Source organism: Mus caroli, unplaced genomic scaffold, assembly GCF_978045245.1.
Source record: "Mus caroli unplaced genomic scaffold, Mus_caroli_1 scaffold_8, whole genome shotgun sequence".
NCBI lineage: Eukaryota > Metazoa > Chordata > Mammalia > Rodentia > Muridae > Mus > Mus caroli.
This window is the reverse complement of record NW_028227263.1, coordinates 29,385,392-29,410,528: the sequence shown is the minus strand read 5'-3', so window position 1 is coordinate 29,410,528 and position 25,137 is coordinate 29,385,392. Positions and strand designations below refer to the sequence as shown.

At 42.8% G+C, this 25,137-nt stretch overlaps 1 protein-coding gene across 2 annotated transcripts in view; it reads left to right on the top strand.

The window, feature by feature from the left end:
* The window catches only part of Nucb2 (nucleobindin 2), a 35,572-nt gene extending 11,216 nt beyond the window's left edge, over positions 1–24,356 (top strand). The window contains exons 3-14 of one of the 2 annotated variants that reach the window (XM_021167821.2): positions 6,170–6,313; positions 8,468–8,575; positions 10,157–10,283; positions 10,496–10,599; positions 11,832–12,017; positions 12,195–12,285; positions 13,013–13,071; positions 13,172–13,264; positions 17,325–17,414; positions 20,151–20,321; positions 23,547–23,628; positions 24,052–24,356. In XM_021167821.2, the coding sequence (XP_021023480.1) occupies positions 6,170–6,313; positions 8,468–8,575; positions 10,157–10,283; positions 10,496–10,599; positions 11,832–12,017; positions 12,195–12,285; positions 13,013–13,071; positions 13,172–13,264; positions 17,325–17,414; positions 20,151–20,321; positions 23,547–23,628; positions 24,052–24,059 (1,263 nt within the window). In that variant the 3' untranslated portion in view covers positions 24,060–24,356. Of the gene's footprint in view, positions 1–6,169; positions 6,314–8,467; positions 8,576–10,156; positions 10,284–10,495; positions 10,600–11,831; positions 12,018–12,194; positions 12,286–13,012; positions 13,072–13,171; positions 13,265–17,324; positions 17,415–20,150; positions 20,322–23,546; positions 23,637–24,051 lie in introns of those variants that run through there. The other variant, XM_085841369.1, reaches the window with a different exon arrangement.
* The last annotated feature ends 781 nt before the right edge of the window (positions 24,357–25,137 follow it).

Sequence of the window (25,137 nt, the reverse complement as noted above, 5' to 3'; positions counted from 1 at the left end):
CTGTGAGTTTGATGCCAGCCTGAGTTACATAAGACCTTGTTTCAAAAGAGCACAAGCTCTTGTGCCTGTGTCTTTCCCCTTTAGGGTTAGTGTATCATTTGGAGGCATGCGAGAGAACATTAGAAGCAGTTTGTCAGCCTTTCCCGTTGACTGAAATCAGCTTTGCCTCTCCACTTCACTGAGGTCAAGCCTTCCCCTAGCACATGGCACATGCTGGATAAATACTCTGCCACCGAGTTATGTCCTCCACCCTTTTCTTATGTCGCATGCCACTGGAAGTTATGAAACATCTGCTCAGTGTTAGGAAGACGTTATTGACAGTTTGACATTTGCGTATCTGCCTTGGAGATGACCACATCCGCCCTGTCAGCCCAGTACTTGGGACCTGCAGTCGGTTTCTGCTGTCCTCAACAGTGCACCATGGCTGCTCGTAGGGAATTTGTGTGTGTGTGTGTGTGTGTTTCAGAACATAAAGTAACACAGCTTTGTGTAGTAGCTTCCTGTCTACAGTCTGGTAAAGCAATTAGTGCCCATAAATGAAAAGGTCACGTTGTTCCTCTGACAGCACTGCTGCTCACCTCTGCCAGCTGCCTCATTTTCTCTGCTTACAGAAGAGCACTTGAATGCCAAACTACAGCCCTCCTCTCCCTGCTTCCCCGCCCAGTAGGTCTGGAGATTGAGTTAGGGCTCCATGCATGCTAGGCAAGAGCTCACCGTTGAGCTATGACTGCAACCCTTTGTTGTGTGTAGCCCAGGGTGGCCTCAAGCCTTCCGAGTCCCATGGTCACACTTGTGCAACCCTGGGTCTCACTTAGCTTAATCCTTCTGAAGATAGTGACCAGTAAGACTTAATGATAATGCAAAAAGTTTGATGATATGACAGTAAGAAAAATGGACAGAACGTCAAAACTGCAATGACTTTTATGACATTCAGGTAGTATAGCCGGATTGCTCTTACCTCCTGGTCAATCAGTATTTTTCAGTTAATTGAAAGACAACCCCTGACTTTTAAGATATTAAGCTAAATAATCCTGTATCAAGTTGCTTAAGTATAGACTCAGTGATCTGAGTAAATTTCAACAGGAAATATGTGGATTAGAAGGCAGATGCGGCTGGGAAGATGGCTCAGTGTTTGGGAGCACTTGCTGCTCTTGTAGAAGACCCAGGTTTGGTTCCCAGAACCCACAAGGCAGCTCACAGCCATCTGTAACTCCAGTTCCAGGGGATCCAACTCCCTCTTCTGAGCTCCCCGGGCACTGCACACGTGTGGTGCGTAGATATACACGAAGGCAAAACATGTGAGAAAAAAAAATCTAAAAGAAATTGAAAAGGGAAAGAAGGTTGAGAGGGGACTTGTATAGTGGTAGGAGAAAACGGACTCCTAAAAGTCCTGTGATCTTCACACATTCATTGTGACACATGTGAACACACATGCACACATACACATAGTAAATAAATAAAAACAAAAAGAAAGAAAGCAGAGGTTGTCAGATATACAAAACTGTGTACATGTATATACTTGTACATGCTTATATATTAACACACTAATAGGAGCACAACTAATTTAAAATTGGCCTCAGACACAAAGTCACTCAAATAGTAAAGTCTGACAGAGGGCTAGAAAATTTAAATTTGTGTAGCCTTGTCCTTAAGTAAAAATTGACAGAATTATCAAGAAAATTACAAAGAAAGAAGATCATGTTTTTTTCTCTGATAGTGATAGAATAAACAATGAATGTGTCAAGAATATAGAATTTAGATTATGGAAAATTATAAATCATGGCTAGCATAGTGCCATTTATATTTTTTTCCTTCACATTAAAAACATTTAGCTCGACATTTTGCTGTGTTTCTTTTTTGTAAAATTGAAAGATGATTCTATATCATGTAATTTACACACACACACACACACACACACACACACACCCTCACTATGCAGTCTAGTCATGTAGTCTAGGCCTCAGGCTCAGTCTTTCTGCTTCAGCCTCCAGAAGCTGGAATTACAGCATGGGTCGCCACACGAGCTATCGTCCATCTTCATGTAAAGTGTCCACTTGACTGGTGTCTGGTGCACGCTAATGCTGCTCTTAGAGTCAGCTCTTTCTGATTTAACACATACTCCTCCCCACTAAACAGATCCTCTCCCTGGTAGTCTTTATTTCTGCTTTCCTCGCCTGCTGCCAGCAGCTGTAAGCAGCAGTAATCTCCTTCTCTAGGGATTTGTCTGTTGGGGGCATTTTACATGGACTGAATCATATAATATGTGTTTTTCCCCCTCGATTGTGTTTATCATGATATTTGATTTAAATACACAGATTTCTCCTTACAAATCTCAGTCTTTGGCTTTTTAAAATTCCTAAAAAGCAAAATAGCTTTTGGTTTTGAATGACATACAATGATGAATTGTCTTAGCCAAGTAAAAACCAAAACAACCCAGAATGAAAGAACACAGGCCCATCAGTGTCTCAGCCTGAGTATTGTTCCTGCCCCCGAAAGCAAGTCGGGCCTTTGGGCAGAGTCTTCTGTTTCCAGGGAAATCTCTTAGATTCCTCTCTTTTTTCAGTTTTCTCTAGATTTGATCTGTGCTATTCTTGCTGTTGGTTTTTGTGTCTGAGCACTGGAGCTAGCCTCTTGCTTTACCAGTGTGATGTCAGGCTTGCACAGTAAGCCCTATTCAACTAGAAGTTTAATGTAAAGGTATTTGTAAATTATTTAGCCCAGTAATTCCATACAGTTGGTTTGAGCATGAGCAATTGGTATTTCGGATTAGGTATCTGAGAAGAATCTCTATCTTACCCACTAATTTGATGGTGGGATTTACAAACTTAAAGAATACTGAGGACCGGCTGGTTGTGAGGGTCCAGACCTGCAAGAGGCAGGAGGACCAAGAATTCAAGGTCATCCTCTGCTACTCAGAAAGTCTGAGGCCAGCCTGGCTACGTGACACCTTGTCTCAATAAAGAAAGAATAGTGAGGCCTAGAGAAATCCTCCACGTTAAAAGTGTCCAGTGACTGAGTTGTGATGACGCAGCTACAGTTGTGACTGGTCACAGCCGGTATTAGAGTACAAACCCAACCGTCAGTGGCGAGATAGTTTGGTTAGTAAAGTCCTTGCTAGGCAAGAATGAGGATTTGAGTTTGACTCCCAGAACCTATGTAAGAAGCCAGGCTGGGTGGCAAATGCTTGTAATCACCGCACAGGGGCCATGAAGACAAGAAGATTCCCTAGCCAGCCAGCCTAGTCCACCTAGTAAGTTCCAGGCCTCAGCAAGAAACCTTGTCTCAGAAATCAAGGTGGACAGCTTCTGAAGTATCTGACCACCACATGCATGTAAGCACACACATGCATGTGCACCACTCCCCATCTACACACAAACATGGGAACACTGCCCCCTACCTCAGTGCTGTGGGTGGAATGCAGGGTCCTATGCATGTTTGGCAAGTGCTTTATTGCCTCAGCCCCCAAGCTACCTTGGAGATAAGCATTCTGAACAGTAGAGCAGACAGAGGCAATGTGTGGAAGGGCAGTGATTTCTAATGCTGCAGAATTAGCTACGGTACTCCATAAAGACTGGGGTCTCTGGTTTCCGAGGCCAGCAAAGGCCCTGGGGATTTGCATTTCTGCAAAGGCTCCTTACAGGTAGCTGTCGCGTTGTGTCAGTCCCTCCAGGTCTCAGCCCTGCTCTATGGCTTTCTGACTACTGCGTCTGTTTCCTGTGTGCCTTCCTCTGTGCTGTTGATGTTCTTAACATTATTCTTGATTTGTTCCCTTTCATAAGCCTGTATGTATAAAATATGTTTTCTTTCTGATCCTTGCAGGAGACCTAGGGCTATGGATCCTTAGGAAACAACAAAACTTGAACAATTGTATTTAAGATATTTGAAATCTTTTGTTCTGTTTTAACCCCATGACATCCTACGTGTAAGAGATGAGCATAATAAGCAGTACACTACAGAAACCTCTCCAGCATTCTTCCCGATAGACACACTTTTTCATTATTGTGTTTTTCAAACAGTCTCTTCTATGCAGCCCTGATTGGCCTGAAACTTGCTATGTAGACTAGGCTGGCCACGATCTTGCTGCAATCCTCTTGCCCTTGCTTCTTGAGTTCTGTGATTACAGGGATGTGCCACCACACCTGGCCCATTTGGTATTTTACTGCAATTTAATTGAAAGCAACTATTGGCTGTTGTTTGTTTTTGTTTTTGTTTCTGTTTTTGGAGACAAGGTTTCTCTGTGCAGCCCTTCCTGTTCTGGAACTTGATCTCTATAGACCAGGCTGGCCTCAAACTCTGCCTCTGCCTCTGAAGTGCTGGGATTAAAGACACGAACTATCACAGTCCAGCTGTCTTTTAAGCATTCATTCATTCATTTATTCTCTGAGTGTGCACTTGGGTCATGGGATACCTGTGGAGGCAGGAGGATAGCTTTTATTGGTTAGTTCTCTCCTGCCATCATATGGGTCCCAGGGACCAAACTCAGTTTGTCAGCCTTGATAGAAAATGCCTTTACCCACTGACCCATCTCGACAGCCTGCCTGGTTTTCCACTAATGCTTTCATTGTAGTTGTTTATTTGTTTTTAACTTTTATATGTTCATGGATCTGTGTCTGTCTGTACATTTGCATGCAGTGCCCACAGAGGCCAAAAGAGGGCATCAAATTCCCTGGAGCTGGAGCTGCAGGCAGATGTCAGTTGCCAGATGTCTCTGAACAGCAGCAAATGCTCTCAACTGTCGATTGTCTCTGCGGGCCTTTTGTTGTATTTATTAATTTAAGATTTGTTTACTTTTAATTCTATGTGTATGGGTGTTTTGCCTCTGTGTGTGTCAGTGCAGCACATGCATGCCTGGTGCCTGAGGAAGCCAGAAAGTCCTCTGGAACTGGAGTTACATAATTGTGAGCAATCTGATGGTGAACCACTGCATTTTGTAATCTTTTTTTTTCTCCTTCAGCTTTTTTTTTTTTAATTAAAATGTTCTAGTGTACAAAATAATGGGTTCACTTATGACATTTTCATACATATGCTTTGCCCCCTTTGGTTCGATACTGAGTACACGATACTGCCCTTTCCCACCAGTCCTCCTCTTGCTGGCCCCTCCCCTTCTCACAAATAGCGCCTTTTGTGGTTTTATGTCACAGGTGTGTAAGTATGTGTATTTAAATGTACATTCCTCCCATCACGTTAAACAAGCTGTGTTTTATGTCTCCTGTTTCTTCTGTCTTTACCCTCTCATGTCTCCATCTTTTTCCCTGCCCCTCCCCCTAGCACTGACCTGCTCATGTTCTTTGTTTTCCTTATTTCTATCACAATCTCATTGGCTACTTTCTTTTGTTTGTGTATTGATATAAAGAATCTGCACCCAGAGTGGCCTGGAGCTCAAGGAGGTGGCTCAGGCTGGCCTTGGACTCATGTCCAGTCCTCCTGTCTCAGCCTCCCAAGTGCTGGGAAGTAAGAGTTGAGCCCACCGTGTCTAATATTCAAATATTTTCCTCTAGAAGCAGTTTAGAACTAGAAGTTTCGTTTCTTGTCTTTTGAACATTTCTCCTGTACTTTCCTGTCAACACCCTCCCCTCCCTCTTTTTTGTTTTTTGAGACAGGCTTTTGCTATAGTGCCCTGGCTGGCTTGGAAATTACTGTGTAGCTCGGACTGGTCTCAGACCAGCAGTGATCTTCCTAACTCAGCCTCCCACATGCTGGGTTTATAGCTGTGCACCATCACACCAGGCTCTGACTGTTTTGAGGTAGGGTCTTCCCAGATAGCCTATGCGGACCTCGGGCTTACAGCCCTCCTGCCTCAGCCTCCAGAGTATAGGATGATAGGCCATGTCAGTTCATCATGCTCTCCTTTGATTTTCTTCTTTTTAAAAATCATGTTTTCTTATATGCATTTATTTACCTATTTACTTTATGTGTGTTTGCCTTTCCCCACTCAGCCGTCTTGCTGGGTGGTCCCCTGACTTGCTTTGGCGATTTATTATGTCAGCTTTGTAAGTTATCATCTGTTTTCACCCCACTCCCTAGAGGCGTTTCTTGGTTAGTTTGTTTGTGTTTGTTTTGCACTTAGCCTCTTGGGAATGGATATATGATTGAAGTGGCACTGGGAACGCATGTCTCCGGCCTTGCAGCATCTTTCCAGGACTTTGCTGTAATGACTTCTCCATTTCAGATGAGGTGGAGGATCATCCAAGTACAGTACTGTTTTCTCTTGGTTCCGTGCATGCTGACCGCTCTGGAAGCTGTTCCTATAGATGTGGACAAGACCAAAGTACACAACGCTGAGCCGGTGGAAAGTGCAAGGATAGAGCCACCAGTAAGTACGTGGGTGGATTATGATGGCAGCAGAAGTGAGGATCACTGCTGAGACTCACTCAGTGAAACCCTAGCTAGTGGATGGACCATGAAGTGTTAATTGTGGCCAGTGGAGGGGCCGTGAAGTATTAATCCTGGCCAGTGGACAGACCATGAAGTATTAATTGTGTCCAGTGGATGGACTATGGAATATTAATCCTGGCCAGTGGAGGGGCCGTGAAGTATTGCTAATGTTGACTGCATGTATAGTTCCACATTTAGGAAGTATTTCTGAAGCAGTAGTAAAAAGCCATTGGCCAGGAATCAGGTGATATAACACTGACCAATGCTATTTAACGTAGTTTGTATGTAGAAGAAGTGATCATACTACATTTTAATGTAACAGAAGAGAAATGCTGTTATTTCCTAAGGAGGGAATATATGATCATGGGAGAGAACATTCCCCCACCCCCCTGACACCCATTCACACCATTGTGCTGTTGTTTTTCAGTGGTGAGGATGGAACCTGGAACTTTCTGCATTCTTGGCAACCACTCTACCATTTAGTCACACACCCAACCTTAAAACTTTGCTTTCTAAACCCTACAGGACGTTTATACTTACTTTGTAGTAAACCATGATATTGGTCCCTATTTGGAACTCTCTCTTGACAGTTGAAGAGCTGTCTTTGACACCAGGGGTAAATGAGGTGGGATGCAGAGTCAGCAGCAGGCCCAAAGCTGGTAGCTCTGGGGCCCTCCATTGATCTCTGCGGGTAATTAAAACAGAAAAGAGAGGGAGCCAGTGCTGGAGGCTCTGGTGGCTCCAGACCAGCACTGCTAGTTACTGGCTTGGAATTCTCAACTCTTTTACTCTTCTGGGGCCAGAACTGGCTGCTTCTGGCAATTGCCTCCTGCTGATAGCAGCAAGTGATTAAAAAAAGAAACATCATTACTTGGGGCTGTTAACTTTCTGTGACCAGTGAGAAACTCTGAACTCTTTTAACTCTTAGGGAGCTGTTGAGAAAGAAAAAGGGAGAAAATCACACACACACACACACACACACACACACACACACACACACAGTATGAAGCAAAGGGAGCTTCAACAAGCAAGTTTCATCAATTTCATACATGCACATGTATATATACATACACACATGCCTATATAGATACACACTTGGTGGATTGAGCAAACTCCAACAACTTTATTTTTTCCTTTAGTCCTGTTTATATGCCCTAAGACAAAGTTTTCTATGTAAGAAAAAAATACCTCATTCAGACATAGATAAAATATTACATAAGATAAAATATTACAGCAGGATTGTTGATTATAAGTTCAAAGTAGTAGTTTTATCTCTTTTTCATTTCATAAGCCCATTATAAGTTCAAAGCAGTAGTTTTTATAGTATTACCCAGTCCTAGTACATGGCCTTGCTTTATCATGATGCACACCTGTGGCCTCATCCTTGGACCTGACCTAGAATGAATGTTTTCTTTAATCATTAATTTGTTCCAAGACTATTTTTTTCCTCCTGCTCTTTTCATCCACGTAGTGCATGGAAGCTCATTTTACCCCTTTTCATGGAACATTTGCTTACTGTCTTATGAGGGGGGAACACAGTCTATTCTTGATTCTAACTTTGTTATATCTTTTGGCAAAATAACTAAAAATATCTCCTTAAACTTTCTATCAATTACTCTAACTTCCTAAAATTATTTTAATCAAATCAGGAATTCTATAAAGTCATTACTTCTAAACAGCATTAATTCATGAAAGTGTATCATCTTTCATGTTGATCTGCAGGACATTTGCCCAATAGGGTGAGGTCATACCCAGGAATCAATCATAACAGGTTACAGGCAGACAGGGTATTTCTTTGCCCAGCCATATCATGTCAGAAAATGAAGAGTACAGCAATGAGAGATATGTCAGCAACAAGAAGCAATCCTGGGACAAAGTCCCTGGGGTCCATGCCTCTCTAGGGTATACCAATCACAGTCATGCAAAAGACAGTGAGCCACCTCCAGGAAGCTCACTTGCTTGCCACAGCTTTTCCTGCATGGCATCTGCCAAAGAAACATTCTGTCTTGGTGTCATTCTGCCAGGAGTTGCTTTCAGGTCTTTCTGTTCAGACTAAGGCAAACTTTCTGAATTGTGACTGTTTGTATTAAAGGATACTGGACTTTATTATGATGAATACCTCAAGCAAGTGATTGAAGTCTTGGAAACAGATCCGCATTTCAGAGAAAAGCTCCAGAAAGCAGACATAGAGGAGATAAGGGTAAGTGGAGTTTGACAGTGGACATGGCACATGCTGAACTAAATACTAGAGATAAGAGCTTTGTAGAAAAGATGGGGAAAATCACACTGAGAAGTGGATTGGACGTATGGATCCATGCTGTTATATTACAGAGATGTGTAGAAGACAGACACGTGGCCAGTGGGAAGCAGTGGGAAGAGGAAGTCATTCTTCCCAGCAGAGATCATGTCAGAGCTCAACTATAGAAGGACGATTTGATGGTGTCTGAACCAAACATGCAAAGGCCGTGACTCACGCTGTGTTCAGCAAGTACTCTGGAGCTGGATTCCGGGCTCAGAAGTGGAGGCCACAAGTGGTCAGATAATGGCTTTGGAGTCAGGAGCCAGATGGCAGAGAGCTGTGTACACCAAGTGTAGTGGATTGCATCATGTTCTGAGGAGAACAGGAAGTTATTCAAAGGCGAAGAGCAGGTTAGGGCCTGGTCAGTTCCAGATTAACAGAGGAGGTAGTGAGCAGTGTCTTATGTTAATATGGTAGGGACAGCCATTTGCCGTCACCCTAAGAATACCATTAGGTGTAATATATGCATTGAAAATGTAGCTTGTATTGGTTATATGCGACGCTGCAGCATCATGTATAAGGTATTTACATATCGTGGATTTCAGTGTGTGTGCAGGTCCTGGAACTAATGTCCTGTCCTAGGGATTGAAGGAGGGCTGCTGTAGATTTTTATCTGTTCACCGGTTGATAAGGCATTTGGGTTATTTCTGCTTATTTTGGCTACTCTGAGTCAGGCTTCAGTGGACAACAGTGCCGAAGCTGTTGTGTTAACATGCTTCAGAATTTAAGTTACAGTCCTGGGGATGGAATTTCTGGGTCACGTGCTCACTCTGTTGTTAGCTTTTAAAAGAACTGCTTTGAAGGAATAGCTTGTTTCTGTCTTTTGAGGCAGGGACTCAGACATTCAGGCTGGACTCTAGCTCACTATGTAGCCAAAGCCTTTGAATTTCTGATCCTTCTGCCTGAGATTACAGGTGTGGCCTTGGATTTTTAAAATACAGTGCTAAGCTTCTTGCATGATAGACAGATATGCTAATAAATGAGCCAAGTTCTCCCAGTCTTTTTTTTTTTTTTTTTTGAGTCAGGGTTTCATGTAGACTAGGCTGGTATGAAGCTGAAGGTAGCTTTGGACTTCTTAGTTCCTGCCCCCACCTCTCAGGTGCTAGGATTATAGTCATCATGCCCAATGAAATAAAAGGAGTACTTGTATAATGTAAAATGTATCCAGTCAAACTATTACCAATTTAAGAGAATGCTATTTAAAAATATGTTTTAAATGTTAATGTGTGAGTGTTTTTCTTATGTGTGTTTGTGCATGTGCATACAGTGTCCATAGATGTCAGCTAGGGTGTTGGATCCTCTGGATCTGGGGTTCCAGGTGTTTGTGAGCTACCATGTGGGTACTGAGGTCTTCTGGAAGAGCAGCCTGTGGTCTTCATTGCTGAGCTGTCTCTCCAGTTCCTATAATGCTATTTTTCTCCATTACATCAGGTATAAAGTAAAATGTACTAGATAAAACTAATTTATTAGTTTTGTTGACAGAGCGGGAGGCTGAGTCAAGAGCTGGACTTAGTAAGTCACAAAGTGAGGACGAGACTGGATGAACTGAAGAGGCAAGAAGTAGGAAGACTGCGGATGCTTATCAAAGCTAAGCTGGATGCCCTTCAAGGTAGGTGCTGGACAGATGGGAGGATGCTTTCAGTGTTGGCTCGTGAAGGGTCTTATGTTAGGTGACAGCATCCTTTATATTTGTGGTATGTATGTGTTCATGTGTTTACATGAGTAGTGTGTGCACACTCATATGTGCCTGTGTGTAGAGCCAGGGGTTACTGTTAGGTGTCCTCTGAGGCTGATACTTGCTGTTTTCTTACGCTGTTGCAGATACTGGCATGAATCACCACCTTCTTCTGAAGCAGTTTGAACACCTGAACCACCAGAATCCTAACACATTTGAATCCAGAGATTTGGATATGCTAATCAAAGCAGTAAGGATACGCCCCCAAGACGGGGTCTTTCTGTTCCTTTGAGGATCTGTGATTTGCAGATAATCTCAATGAAGTGGGAACCTAACTTTCATATGCTCTGGGCTTGAAGCTTTCTCACTACAGATATCAGGACTAACATGGTGCACATCATCCATCCACACCTCCAAATCCCAAATTCTGTGAAAACTGAACCAGGCTTGAACTAGCTAGTCTCCATGGTATCTGTAGGTTTTATTTAGACTCTGTAAAGAAGTCCTGCCTACGAAGGTTCTATGGGAGACTCAGTTTCCTTTGTCAGCTCAGTGTTTCTTAGTATTTCTTGGCACAATGCGGTGTCACTGAAGTCTCTCTCTCCATCTCCATTTGCCCTTCCTCCCTGTGCCCTAAAATTTGAAAAATCCCTTAATAATTTTATTACTATGACATCTAGCTTGGATGTCATAGTAATAAAAAAAAAGATTGGGAGAAATTGGCTCATTTATTGGAATATCTGTCTATCATGCAAGAAGCTTAGCACTGTATTTTAAAAATCCAAGGCCACACCTGGATATATTTATTTTATATATGCTACAATTATAAATAGTAACATTTATTACTATTATTTTATTGTATGATTATGTATTGTATTTGTGTAGGAGTATAACTCAGAATTTCATGCATGTTTGGGATTCATGCATGCTGGGAATACTAGTATGAGCTACCATATCTGGTTGGCCCAGGCAGTTTTAGATGAGAGTTTGTGGACCTATTATATTAGTTATGAGAGAAATTGACAAGCTAGATGTTTTAGTTGGGCAGTTATGAAACTCAATGAAATAGCTGTTGACGACCACTTTCATTTCCTGCCATGTCCACATTTGACCCAGTTTCTTCTTTTTGAGATCAGTTTATATTTTGCTTGCTTCGAATAGTCCAGTGTTTGTTGGTTTTACTCTCCATACGTCTGTTAGAGAGCTCAGGGTATTTCTAAAAGCTATTTTATTTTGTTTTGGGGAGATAGCTCTGGGCTCAGTTGAGAGACCCTGCCTCAGTGAATAAGGTAGGGAGCCATCAAGTAAGACCCCCCAGCATCAACCTCATGCCTTCACATGCACCTGCACACAGATGCCCACACACATGTGAACACACATGTACACTGGAATGCACACCACACACATAGTGTGAGAGAAAGAAAAAAGAATGGCACATAACACTTCTCGCTCGCACGTTGATGTTCACGTGTTGTGCTCTAGGCTACCGCGGATCTGGAGCAATATGACCGGACTCGGCATGAAGAGTTTAAGAAGTACGAGATGATGAAGGAACACGAGCGTAGAGAGTATTTAAAAACGCTGAGTGAGGAGAAGAGGAAAGAAGAGGAGTCTAAGTTTGAAGAGATGAAGAGGAAGCATGAAGACCACCCCAAAGTTAATCATCCCGTAAGGACTGTGATTCATAGAAGTCATGCCTAGATGATTTTTGTAGCAGAATTTTGTCCTAAGTTTAGCATATAAAATCTTGAGTCTTAATTCTGAAAAGTTCCTCAGATGTATTTTTTGAGTCTCTATACATAGATTATGTTTTGTTTTGAGCACTTTCTTAAAATTGGTTCACAGGGAAGCAAAGATCAACTAAAAGAGGTTTGGGAAGAGACTGATGGATTGGACCCTAATGACTTTGACCCCAAGACATTTTTCAAATTACATGGTAATAGATTTGATACAAATATTGATATTTATACCTGCTGTTTGAAAAGTCTGTATTTGATATACTTATAACTGATTACTGTGATGGCTTGCTGTTGAGTTCAACCAGTAGTTACATTTAGAGTTTTCCCTTCAACTGAGATTATTAATAGTTCATTAGCTGGTCTCAGAAACTATCTTAGATCATAGTTGTGTCTGTCTGCCCACATTTAGTACTGAGCCATTGTATGACTTACCCCAATGCAGTCTGCAGACTGGAGCTAGTTCTGTGGCTGGTTAAGTAATACCTAACACACTTTTCATGACATAACTACAATTTACTAAGCTGATATGGTGGTGACACCTATAATCCCCGCACTTGGGAAGCTGAGGCAGGAGGATTACTGCACAGGTTATCCTGGACTACATAGTGAGTACCAGGCCAGTTGGGGATATATAGCGAGACCGTGCTTAAATTTTGTTTTAGCTACTTTTTTATTCTTGTAGATACTGCTCTATCTCTTTGGAAAGAAGTAGATAATACATACTCTTCTAAAACATGTTAATGAACTGTAACTATATAGTTGTCCCCTGGACTGATCTGAGGCCTCATGAGAAAGCTGAAGCCCCACCCTGCAGCCGATTGTCGCTTTACTCAGAACTACTGCAAACCATTGTAATTGTTTCTTAAGTATTTACTCTCCGAAGGAATCAAATCTGCTTTTGCATTTGTAACTATTGAACTTTAGATGTTAACAACGATGGATTCCTGGATGAACAAGAATTAGAAGCACTATTCACAAAAGAGGTAAGTGGTCGTTAACATCCTCAGTCGGTTGGGTCTGCCTTGTTCTCCTCGGTCACCCCATCTTCTTTAATGTTAGGTCTTCTCATTTTCTTTTTTTCAGTTGGAGAAAGTGTATAACCCACAAAATGCAGAGGACGATATGATAGAAATGGAAGAGGAGAGGCTCAGGATGAGAGAACATGTCATGAGTGAGGTATGCTGTAAGGTTAAGGTGTGCCCCAGTCTTCCATTAGTCAAGTTCTTGCAGTAATTTGTATCACAAGATGGAGGAATAAACATGCAGTCAGTATTTCCTTAGATTTATTCATTTTATGTGCATGAGTGTTTGCCTGTATGTACATATGTGCATTTGTGCCTGCCTGGTACCTGAGAAGGACAGAAGAACACTCCTTACCTCCTGGAATTGGAATTAAAGACAGTTGTGAGAGCCCATGTGGGTACTGGGAACTGAACCTGTGTCCTCTGCAAGAGCAGCAAGTGCCTTGAGTCACTGAGTCATCTCTCCAGCCCCCAAAATAAGTATTTAATTGGATTTTGTATTTGTGACCACAGTATTATACTAGATTTCCTTAACAAAATAATTTGTGGCCACTTTAAATATTTTATAAGGCAATGCTGCTACTATATATTAGCAATAAACATTTGGGGTAGTGAAAAAACAATGATGTATACTTAATATTTTTTAAATGTAGATAAGCTTTTATGAGTTGGAAAGCCCTTGTCAGAAACCCAGAATGCTCCAAAATTCAATACTTTTTGATCACTGATAAATATGCAAGATGTGGGAAAGCCTATACCATGAATTTTTCATGTTTCTTGCACAAAATTATTTTTTGTATAACATTGCCTTCAAGCTATATGTATAAGTTGTATACATGAACCATAAATTAATTTTATTTTGGGGTCTGTCCTTATTAGAGTTTCTATTGCTGTGAAGAGACACCATGACCAAGACAACTCTTATAAAGGAAAACATTTACTTGGGGTTGGTCTACAGTTCAAAGGTTTAGTCCATTATCATCTTGGTAGTGTGCAGGCAGACACCGTGCTGGAGAATCTGACAATTCTACATCTGGATCTGCAGGCAACAGGAAGTGACAGTGACACACTGGCTAGACTTGAGTGTCTGAGACCTCAAAGCCCACCCCTAGTGATGCACTTCCTCATACAAAGCCACACCTAGCCAACAAGGCTAATAGTTCCACTTCCTATTTAATTGGTTCCATCCCAAGATACCTCATTATGTTTTTGCAAATATCTCAAAAATTTTTGGCATGGGGGTCGGGGTAGGGTAAGGTTTGAAACAGGGTTTCTTTGTGTAGCTCTGGTGTCCCAGAACTCTCTTTGTAGACCAGACTGGTCTTAAACTCACAGAGATCCTCCTGCAAGTGCCTCTCATGTGCTGAGATCACATCCAAAATTAATTAATTAAAACAAATCTAAAATTTAAAACCACTTCTGTTCCCCCACATTTTGGATAATGGATACTTAGCCTATGCTAAAAAGTCCTCCGAGTTCTGTTACTTTAATAATTATGACAACCAAGTATTTACATCTTGTTTGCCTTCCATGTGCTTCAAGGGTACAAGAAGGTAGGGCTGGCTCAGCTGAGCTTGTGCCTAGCGTGCTTTGGCTCTTCCGTGTCCTATATTCCCAGGCTTCAGGAGCGATCCCTCACTGGATGACATAAGGAACATGAGCAGCTCAAGGCCCGATCACGGAGTGTAAGACCGATGCCCAGCTGTGCCAAGGCCCATGTCTGCTCACTTCCCACTGCCTGAAGTGTTTCCAGTCAGTGAGGAGAGAATGGCACCTCTCACAGGCTGTCTCAGCAGCACATGCTGAGCTGAAGGCAGGGATGTAGAACCCTGTTTGTTATAGGATTGGAGCAATAATTACAGTAACAACACAAACCATCACAGAGACCTAAAATTTGAATTTCTGTCTTTTAGAGCAACTGACTTTTAAAAAACTTTCCTTGTGAGTGAGTTTTTCTTTCTCCCATGACTTGGGATTCTAGAAACAGCACCCTGTGAGGTACTGTCGTTAAGTGCCTGGCAGGTGTGAGCAGGACAGGTGCCTAGGCACAGTGTTTGTTCTAGTGTGTGACCCTGCTGTGCACCCCCACCCACCCGCCTGCTCCCGTACAGGAACGGAGACACGTGATGGAGACTAACGCAAAAGCATGCTAACTGGCTCACTAAATCCAGGCTGCGACCCCAGATCACTAAGACGACCTCTGCCTGGACATGCTAATCCCTGGTCCATTAATTCCCCCATTCCTATTCTTTGTTCTTAAGACCTCAAAATGCCCCTCTTCTTCTTCCCTTTCTTCCAGTGCTTTACAGAGGAGCAACCAGCCCATCTTTCCCACCAAATCCTCCAGGCCCTCTTCCTTTCTGCCCGTTCATTTTGCCTTGCATCTGCTATGTGGGTAATCATGGCTACTGCTCCTGTTGAAAGCCCTTTCCTTCATACAGGAAGAATACTAGTCTCTCTCTTCAAAGACTCCTGCTGTTGACGCCCCTGTGTCTCTTTGGTCAGGTTTCATCTCTGTACTGGATCACTCCCTCCACCAGAGGGCAGACATGATCTTTTATTTTCTCCATAACCTATGCTGCTTGTGCTGTAGCCTCCTCTGTCTCAGGGCCATCCATCCTGCGCTGGCCAGTGCAGTGCTGACCAATGCAGTGTGACCTCATAGCAGTTGGCTCTTGGCACGCTGGTACAGTCCACACCATCTTCTTCGAGTCCCTGGAATCCCCAGTATGAATATGTCAGTGGCTGGGCCTGTCCTTGGCCATGGTCGTCTTCATGCTCTCGTCCATTCCTTGGGTGACCACAACACCCTCTATCAGCGCATGTGCTCTATAGACCGGAAGTAGAAGTACAGGAAGTTGTGACCACCAAGAGGGTTCTGGGAATTGAACCCCAGTCTTCTTCAAGTACAGTAAATGCTCTTAAGTGCTATGCCTTCTCTCCAGCCCCAGGGTAGCTGCTGTTTGGCTTCAGTGGTTTCCTTGGGACTATTGCTCTTTCAGTGCTGAACTGGGGCCTCTGTAGAGTGGAGGTTAGCCTGGACTGCCAATGAGACCCTGTCTTATAGCCCCAGTGTCAAATGAATTTGTTTGGTCATTAAAGTTCACCATTGTAATTGAGTTTGCCAAGAACTGTACACTGTGCATTGAAGAGGACTTAGAGAGGCCACTGACTTCTGCTTAGATATATTTGTAGTATGGTTTAGATATATTTCTTAAAAAAAAGAGTTGAATCAGGCAGATCAGGTGTGGTGGTACATACACACTGTCTTAGTCATTGCTCTGTTACTTTGAAGAGACACCATGGCCAAGACAATTCTCTCTCTCTCACACATACACACACACACACACACACACACACACACACACACGAATGAATGATCATGGCAGAGAACATAATGGCACATATGGCAGACATGGTGTGGGAGGAGTAATTGAAAGTTACATCATGATCTGCAGACAGAAAGAGTGAGACACTGGGTCTGGCTTGGGTTTTTGAATCCTCAAAGTCCACTTCCAGTGACACACTTCCTCCAACAAGGCCACGTCCACTCCAACATAGGCACGCCTCTTAATCCTTCTCAGATAGTGCCACTGTTGCCATCCCTGTGACAAAGCTTTTAAATATATGAGCCTATGGGAACCATTCTTCTTTAGACCACCACACATGCCTCTGATCTCAGCACTTGATAGGCAGAGGCAGAAGAACCACCAGAAGGTCAGGCCAAACTGGTCTTCATAGCCAGATCCATACATACTGAGGCCCTGTCTTGGGAAGCATATCCCCATGCCTGAGCAACCAGTATGTTGAGCATCTTAACCTTACCTGCTTTATTCTTGGCTTTTACAGCTGTTCCTGAGTGGTGGATTTTTCTTGTCTAAGCACTTGGGTCTAGCTGGATTATATTTATTGTGGTGAAGGCACTGGCCAGAACAACCTAACCAGCCAGTGTGCTGGTCTTGAGCATATCAGGTAGATGGATAGCTTGCATTTTCAAGTTTTAATTCTGATAGAAGAGGAAGATGTTTTTCTTTATTCTATGAAAATGGAGTACTTTTCTTCATTTTCCTTCCTGTTTCTGTGTATGTTAACCTGTTCCTAATAATAATAATAATAATTAGCTGAATGTTTACAAAGTAGCATTCCTAAGAAGATTTATACCTTAAAAATATGGAAGATTTATTTATGTTGCCTTTGTATTTCCCTCTAATCAGATTGATAACAACAAAGACCGATTGGTGACTCTGGAGGAATTCCTTAGAGCTACAGAGAAGAAAGAATTCCTGGAGCCTGATAGCTGGGAGGTAACAAGGCCAACTTTACAGGGACATGAGGTTCTAGAAGCTCTGTCCCATTGGGTCCTGCTTTAACTGTCATTCCTCATTATGTTTGTTTGTGTAATTTTACAGTATTCATGCTTGATATAAAGTGTCACTATAAAATAATAGTTCCTTGTCTCCTTGGAAAACGTTCTAGCAATTTATCTTTTTTATGATCATACTGTGTAAAATTAGAAATCTTTTTTTTAAAAAAAGGATTTATTTATTTTTATTTTATGTGTATCTGTGCCTGTATACATACATGTATACCCTGTGCATACTTGGTGCCTGAAGAGGTGGAAAATGGGTATCCAATTTCCTGGAATTGGACTTATAGACAATTGTGAGCCATCATGGGGGTTCTAGGGACCGAACCTGGGTCCTTTGCAAGAGTGGCCAGTGTTCCGAACTGCTCAAATTAGAAACCTTTTAAAAAGTATACATTTGCTAAATATAAAATCACCACTGAGGGCTGGAGAGATGGCTTAGCGGTTAAGAGCACTGACTGCTCTTCCAGAGGTCCTGAGTTCAATTCCCAGCAACCACATGGTGGCTCACAGCCATCTGTAATGAGATCTGATGCCCTCTTCTGGTGTGTCTGAAGACAGCAACAGTATACTCATTCATATACATAAATAAATCTTTAAAAAAAATAAAATCACCACTGAAAAATTAAAACATAGGTACATTTTAGGATTAAATTAAAGGACCCACTGAGCTGTCTTTACTGTAGAGAGACTGTCTTGTGTACGGTGTGGAAGCATCACCAGTCAATAAAAAGCTGATGGCCTATTAGCATAAGGAAGTAATCGGTGGAAATTCTTGTAGGAAGAGAGGACTCCAGGATAGAGTTAGGTGCAGGAACAGATTTGCCTGGAAATCTGAGGAGACAGATGCATTAAAAAACTGAGAGAGACAACTAGCCATGTAGCATTCATAGAATAGAATAAACAGATTAATTAAGTTATAAGCTAGTTGGGGAATAAGATCAAGCTTATCTAGGCATTTTTTCATAAATAATTTAACTAGGGGTCGTTATTTCAGTAACTGGGGTGTAAGTAGGAAAGTCAGCTGTTACACTGTATAGATACATTTTCATGACTGTTGTTTGAAGCTATGTCTCATGTAGCCAAGGATGGCCTTGTAGCCAAGGATGGCCTTAACAGATTTCCCTGCCTCACCTCCCACGTGCTGTGATCACAGGCATGCACCATCATGTTTTTGTTTTCTGAGACTGTGTTTCAACCTCACCCTTGAAATAGCCTTCCTGCCTCAGTCTCCTGAGGGCTGGGATTACAAGCATAAGCCCCTGGACCTGTCCTCCAATATTTTATTGCTATTATAAAAGAAGCTGGGGCCTGGGAGGATAGCTCAGGGGGTCAGAATGTTTGGTGTGCAAGTGTGAGAACTGGTGTTCAAATCTGCAGAATCCACGTGAAAAGTCAGGCGTGGTCACACACACCTGTAATCCTGCAGCTGGGGGAGGGGCAAAGGGGGAGGACTGCTGGGATTTGCGGTCAGCCAGACTAGCTCCAAGTTCAAAGACCCTGTCTAAAGAGATAGAGTAGGACACCCATGTCTTCTCTGGCCTATGCATTGTTCAGCCACCTCTACTCTCCATCTATAGAAGAAGCTCAAATGGTGATGTAAATCTATTGGCCCAGGTACTCTCCAGAGACTGAGATAGGAACACTGCTCTAAATTCAAGGCTATCCCTGAGCTACAGAATTAGTTCAGGGCCACCCTGGGCAAATTGGTAAAACCTTGTCAAAGCAGAAAGTGAAAAGAGAGTGGTGGTGGTAAAAAGGGAAGTGGGGAGTGTAGCTCAGGAATACGCCATGGTCGTGTGCAGGGTCCTACCTATGTTCGGTCTCCAGTAACACAAATAAATATAAAGGACATATAGTCCATGTGCCGTCATGTGTGCCTATATCTCAGCACATAGAAGGTGGAGGCAGTACGATCAGGGTCAAGGTGTCATCACCAGGTACACAGCAAGTTTACGGCCTTCCTGAACTATATGAGACTCTGTCTCCAAAGATCAGAAAGGAAACAGTTTTTAAAAGTATGAACAGGAGTTGGAGGGACCGCCCAGTGGTTAAGGACATTTGCTGCTCCTGTGGAGAACCTTGGCTGGGTTTCCTATACGCACAAGGTGACTTACAATTGCCTATACTTCCAGTTCTATAGGATTCAGCACCCTCTTCTGGCCTCTACAGGCACCAGGCATGCATATGGTACCATAAATATACTCAGTCACGCACACATGTACACATAACATAAAATAAATATTTAAAATATAGCAAATCAATTAGTTAAAAAGAAATGACCGATAAGCATACTTTTTTCTCCCATCGTTCGTTTCTGTTTACCCACCCGCCCACCCATTCACTCCCACTCACTTCTGGTCGCTCGTAGCCCAGGATGTTCTGGATGCCATATCAACTAACTTGGGCATGCATCCTTTTCACTTGTTTGTTTTGTATTTTGAGAGGATTTTATGGCCCAGGCTGGACTGGAACTCACTCTAGCTCGAGCTGACTTTGAACTGGAGGCCATTATAGGGATGAACCACCATGCCTTGTTAACATGTATTTTATTATTTTGCCCCAAAGTGTGTTACATATATTATTCTTTTGTACAGTGGTGACTCTGGAATTTTCAGGCTGAGCACAAACATCTCTGTGCTCCTGGCCATTTCTTTACTTCCCTTTCCTTTAGACACTGGACCAGCAGCAGTTATTCACCGAGGACGAGCTTAAAGAGTATGAAAGCATTATTGCTATTCAAGAGAACGAGCTTAAGAAGAGGGCAGAAGAGCTGCAGAAGCAGAAGGAGGATCTGCAGCGGCAGCACGACCACCTCGAGGCGCAGAAGCAGGAGTATCATCAGGTAGACACCAAGGGGTGTGGCTTGCAGGGACTTTCAGGGCATGTCTGGAGTCCAAGGGCCTGAGACAGGAGGATTGCTTGAGCCCAGCTACCATTTGTGTCACAGAGTAAAACCTGTCTCAAATAAACAAAAACAAGCAACAAACAAACCCCAAATTGGGGGCTGGAGGTATAGCTCAGAGGCAGGGAGTGTTCTTAGCATGTCAGCATCCCTGGGCTTGGTCTCCAGTGGGACAAGAAATCCAAGCCAGATGTTAGATGCTTTGCCAAAAGCTCATGTTTTTTGTGCTACTTATTTATTTATTTACTTACTTACATACATATTTTGCTTTTTTGAGACAGGGTTTCTGGGTGATGGCAGTATATGCCTTTAATCTCAGTACTCAGGAGGCAAAGGCAGGTGAATCTCTGTGAGTTTAAAGTCAGCCTGGTCTACAGAGCTTGTTCCAAGACAGGTAGGGCTATACAGAGAAACTCTGTCTCACAAAAACAAAGATTAAAACAAATAAACAAACCACCAACCCCCCCTTCCAAAAGAAAACAAAGCAAAACTCCAAACCACCACCACCACCAAAACAAAGAACCCAAAGAGACATGGTTTCTCTGTGTAGCTTTGTCTGTCTTGGGACTCACTATGTAGATCAGGTTGGCTCAAACTCTATGTTCTCTATGTTATCTTAGCCGCCCTGGAATTTGATGTGTAGACCAGGCTAGCTGGCCTCCAGAGATCCATCTGCTTTTGCTTCTAGAGTCCTGGGACTAAAGGCGTGCACCATAACCATCTTGTGGTGGTGGTGTTTTGATTATTCATTTATTCCAAGTTCTCAGGTAGCCAGGGTTGGCCTGGAACTTCCGATCCTTAATATCAAGCTAACCTTGTGTTTTTTTTTTTTTTTTTTTTTTTTTTTTGGTTTGGTTTTTCGAGACAGGGTTTCTCTGTGTAGCCCTGGCTGTCCTGGCACTCACTTTGTAGACCAGGCTGGCCTCGAACTCAGAAATCCGCCTGCCTCTGCCTCCTGAGTGCTGGGATTAAAGGCGTGCGCCACCACACCCGGCACCTTGTGTTTTTATAGTATGCCTTGATGAACTACTAAGCTGTCACATTTTAAATTTTTGTGTGTTTTGAAACTAGTTTTGATACACGTTTTCAGTTTTGGAGTTGTGGGATCATTGAGAACGTGTCACGCTAGCTGAGCAATGCAAACAACTTTTATCTTTGGCCAAGAGCAGGAAAAGTGAGGCAAAATGAGTAATCAACTTTCCCAGTCTGCGGGGGGGTTAGGGTAGGGGCTTCTTAAAGGGGAGGGGAGGGAGGCAGTGGTGCAATAGTGAGGTACTGGGGTGAATTTAGGGCCATTGGTCACTTTGGAACCTGGAACTAGGAGCTGGCTTTGTCCAGTATTTTGCACAGGCTTTTGGAAGCACAGGTTCCCGGTCAGAAGACAGGGGTAGGGACCTCTTAGCCCATGCCATCCTGGCTTTGTCCCCAAACCTCTGGCCTAACAAAAGGGATGTCCATGTCCTTTCTGGGTATAAGTATAGATTTTCCAGAAATCTGGGCGCCACCTCTTTTTGTTCCTGTTATGGCTCCTTCCACGACACTCGCCAACTGTCCTGGCCCTGAGAGGTGTGTCCTTCAGCATGCCTATGGCATGATAGGAACTCAGAGGCTGTCTGACATTCACTCTGACAGCCATCTTGGATTCAGCCAGTTTTGTCAGCCCATCTGAGGGGACCTTCTGACCTACACATGCTTTGTCTTCAAGATAAACAAGATTAGGGTGGGGTGAAAACTCATGGAGACAAATTGTATTGGTTACACTCTGTGTTGCTGTGACAGTACCAGGTGGGATTTAACTTACAGGAAGGAGGGTTTGTTTTGGCTTACAGTTGAGGGTGCAGCCTGTCGTGGAAGGAAGGCATGCTGGGTAGTAATGAGGCACCTGGTTGTGCTGTATTTGTAATCAGGGAGCAAAGACAGCTGGAGGGAGGTACCTGGCTTGCTCTCTCCTTTTTATGCAGTCCAGGACCCCAATCCACGGAACGGCAACACCCATACATACAGTAGCTTTTCCCACACCCATTGACTCAATCTGGAAAGTTCCTCACAGACACGCCCTGAGCTTTATCTTCTAGATAGCTGTAGACCTTCTCTTGTCAAGTTTACAGTCAATGTTACTCATCCTACCCTGGCTCTGTCTTACTGTGCTTTCTGATGGTCAAAGCTTCACCTGGAGCTTCTGCATTTGAACATCATTAGCAGGGCCATTAAAAGACTAAAATCTCCTTAAGTAATCTTAGGTGGGTTTCCTTATTGCCTGGTCAGAGACTTGCCCTACCTGTTTATACCCCAAACTCTGCCACCGGTAACTTTAAGGCTATTAGACCTTTCCCAGTGAATGAGACCAGAGCGTTAACGATGCACAGCCCCAAGAACAGAGCCAAGCAGGAGTGTCATCAGCTGGCCAGACTGGATTAAAAAAACCAGTATTGTTTAGAAGGCCCTCTCAACCTTGTTTCAAATCTTGATTACAGTTTGTTAAGGGACCAGGTTGCCTTTTCTAAAAACTTATGGGGATTACCCGACATTCATGTAAAACAAAACAAAACAAAACAAAACAAAACAAAACAAAACAAAAAAACAAACTAGGTATGTTAAGCAACTGTGAGTGTTTCGGGACAGCATTATTTAATCCTTGAGTAAGGAAAATCATTACTTAATAATTCTCATAAAGCAGATCTACCCAAGAGACCAAATTGATTGTTTTAATTGGCTTTTGAGACAAGGTTTCCTGTAGTTAGGGCTGGCCTCAAACTCTGTATAGTGAAGATAGTCTTGATCTCTTGACCTTCTGGCCTCTCCTCCCCAGTGCTGGGACTGGAGGTATGCACCACAGAGCTGGGAGACTGTGAGGTTAGATCTTTGTCAGAGGGGTAACTGAATGTGTATGAAAGTAACTGGCACACCCTCAGGCTGGAGGAAGAGCTGCTAGGGACCCCCAGGGAACCGATGACCCACAGTGGACTCTGCCTTAAAGCCCATCTCACGAGCTACCTTCCGCTCTGAGTCTATGTGAAGTCAGACAACATTCACCCAGCATTCATATCCAGGGTATGATAGGAGAGTGTTCTAGAAAAAAGACTCAGGTTGTTAAGCCTAGCCAAAGATTGCATCTATGACCCAAAATATCAAGCAGTACCTTTATATTTTGTTTCTACTTCCCAGGCCGTACAGCAGCTGGAACAGAAGAAACTTCAACAAGGCATTGCTCCATCAGGGCCAGCGGGAGAGCTGAAGTTTGAGCCACGTATGTAATTTTGTTTCTTTGTTTGTTTAGGGAAATAAACCTTTATGAATTGATATCCATCTTCATTTTGAATGCAGTCTATCTTCATTCAGATGATTATAATTCATGCTATATTTCTATATATTTGAAGGAGTAGAGAAATTTACATTAAAGAAAATTGAAATGTTCTCCAAAAATTTCATGGGTGAACAGTTCTCAAATACCACATAATTGCCTTCATTCTGGCACAGTGATTTATTTCAAATTTACTTGTAATTTTTATATGATCATTTATATTAATCTTACTAGGGAACATGTTTATAATTTATAGTCTCTGATGAGCTAATCATACCTTTAAAAAGTAAAATAATGTATTTGTAAGTAAGAGAACATTCGGAATAAAGGAAGATATGTTTAAAATGCAAGCATACTTCTTTTGAACAGACACATAAAGTCCTGATGTCTGCCAGAACTTGGAAGAAAACCGTTGATTCAACATCTATTTCATCTTTCAACATCCTTTCTTTTCTCTCCACTCAATAAATACTTTAAAGCACATTTGGAATAAAGGAAGAGACTTTTAAGTGAGAACACAAGTTTTTATCTTTTGACATGGATATTTAAGGATTGAAATCTCCCAGAAAAGGACAAAAACAAACCCAGCCACTCCTCCCACTGTTCTTTCTTTCTGTTAGTGGTCCAAGGGCCACATCCCATAATTTCTGGACACTGACATTGGCTAGGACAAAGAGCTCTGAGGGTGGCTTGAGGGTAACCTGCTGTCACTCTGAGGATGGCTTCCTTTCAGGGGTGCTTATCTTTCTCTCTTAGCAAATCTGTCTTTGATATTCTGAAAAAGCCACTTTGACCCCAGTGTTTCTGGTGACTTTGGACTGCTTTTTAGCACCCTTCCCTCTAGGTTTCAGTTGAGTGGCCTCTGTGCCTCAGAACAGTTGCTTCTGTCACTAGAACAGTTACTGTTTCTAGAACAGTCACTCATGTTCTAGAAAACCAGTGACAATGATAGAAACTAACAGGAAGTCTCCCCCTTTGGCTAAGGAAATCTAGGAGTGGTGCAGAAATCTCTGTTCTGCTACTCTGCTGTCCTCAGTGTGTGGTTTTATCCTCTGGCTATCATGGCAGTGGGGAAGGACAGGAAAAAGGACTTGAGGAACATTCCAGAAGAACTCAGCAGATTTGAATTTGTATCTCCTATATTTTGACTGTCCACCAATGTTCAGGAACATGCCTGAGTGGACTTTCAGAGGATGTCCTGTGTGGCAGCTTTAGACCAGGGCCTCCTACCGCAGGTCACACTGCTGTTCCTCGATGCCCTCTGCAAGCTGAATACCCCACACTTTCAGTCTTAAGTCAACCTCATTCGACTTTGCTTCTCATCTAAAGTTCTTTCTGTGCTCTCCTGAGTCAGAGACTCTCATCCTCCCACTCCAAGGAGAAGCTCACCCATCATCACTGCACATGAGCCCAAGACCACGATATTACTCTGTCGCCCTCTCCATCGGGTTAGAC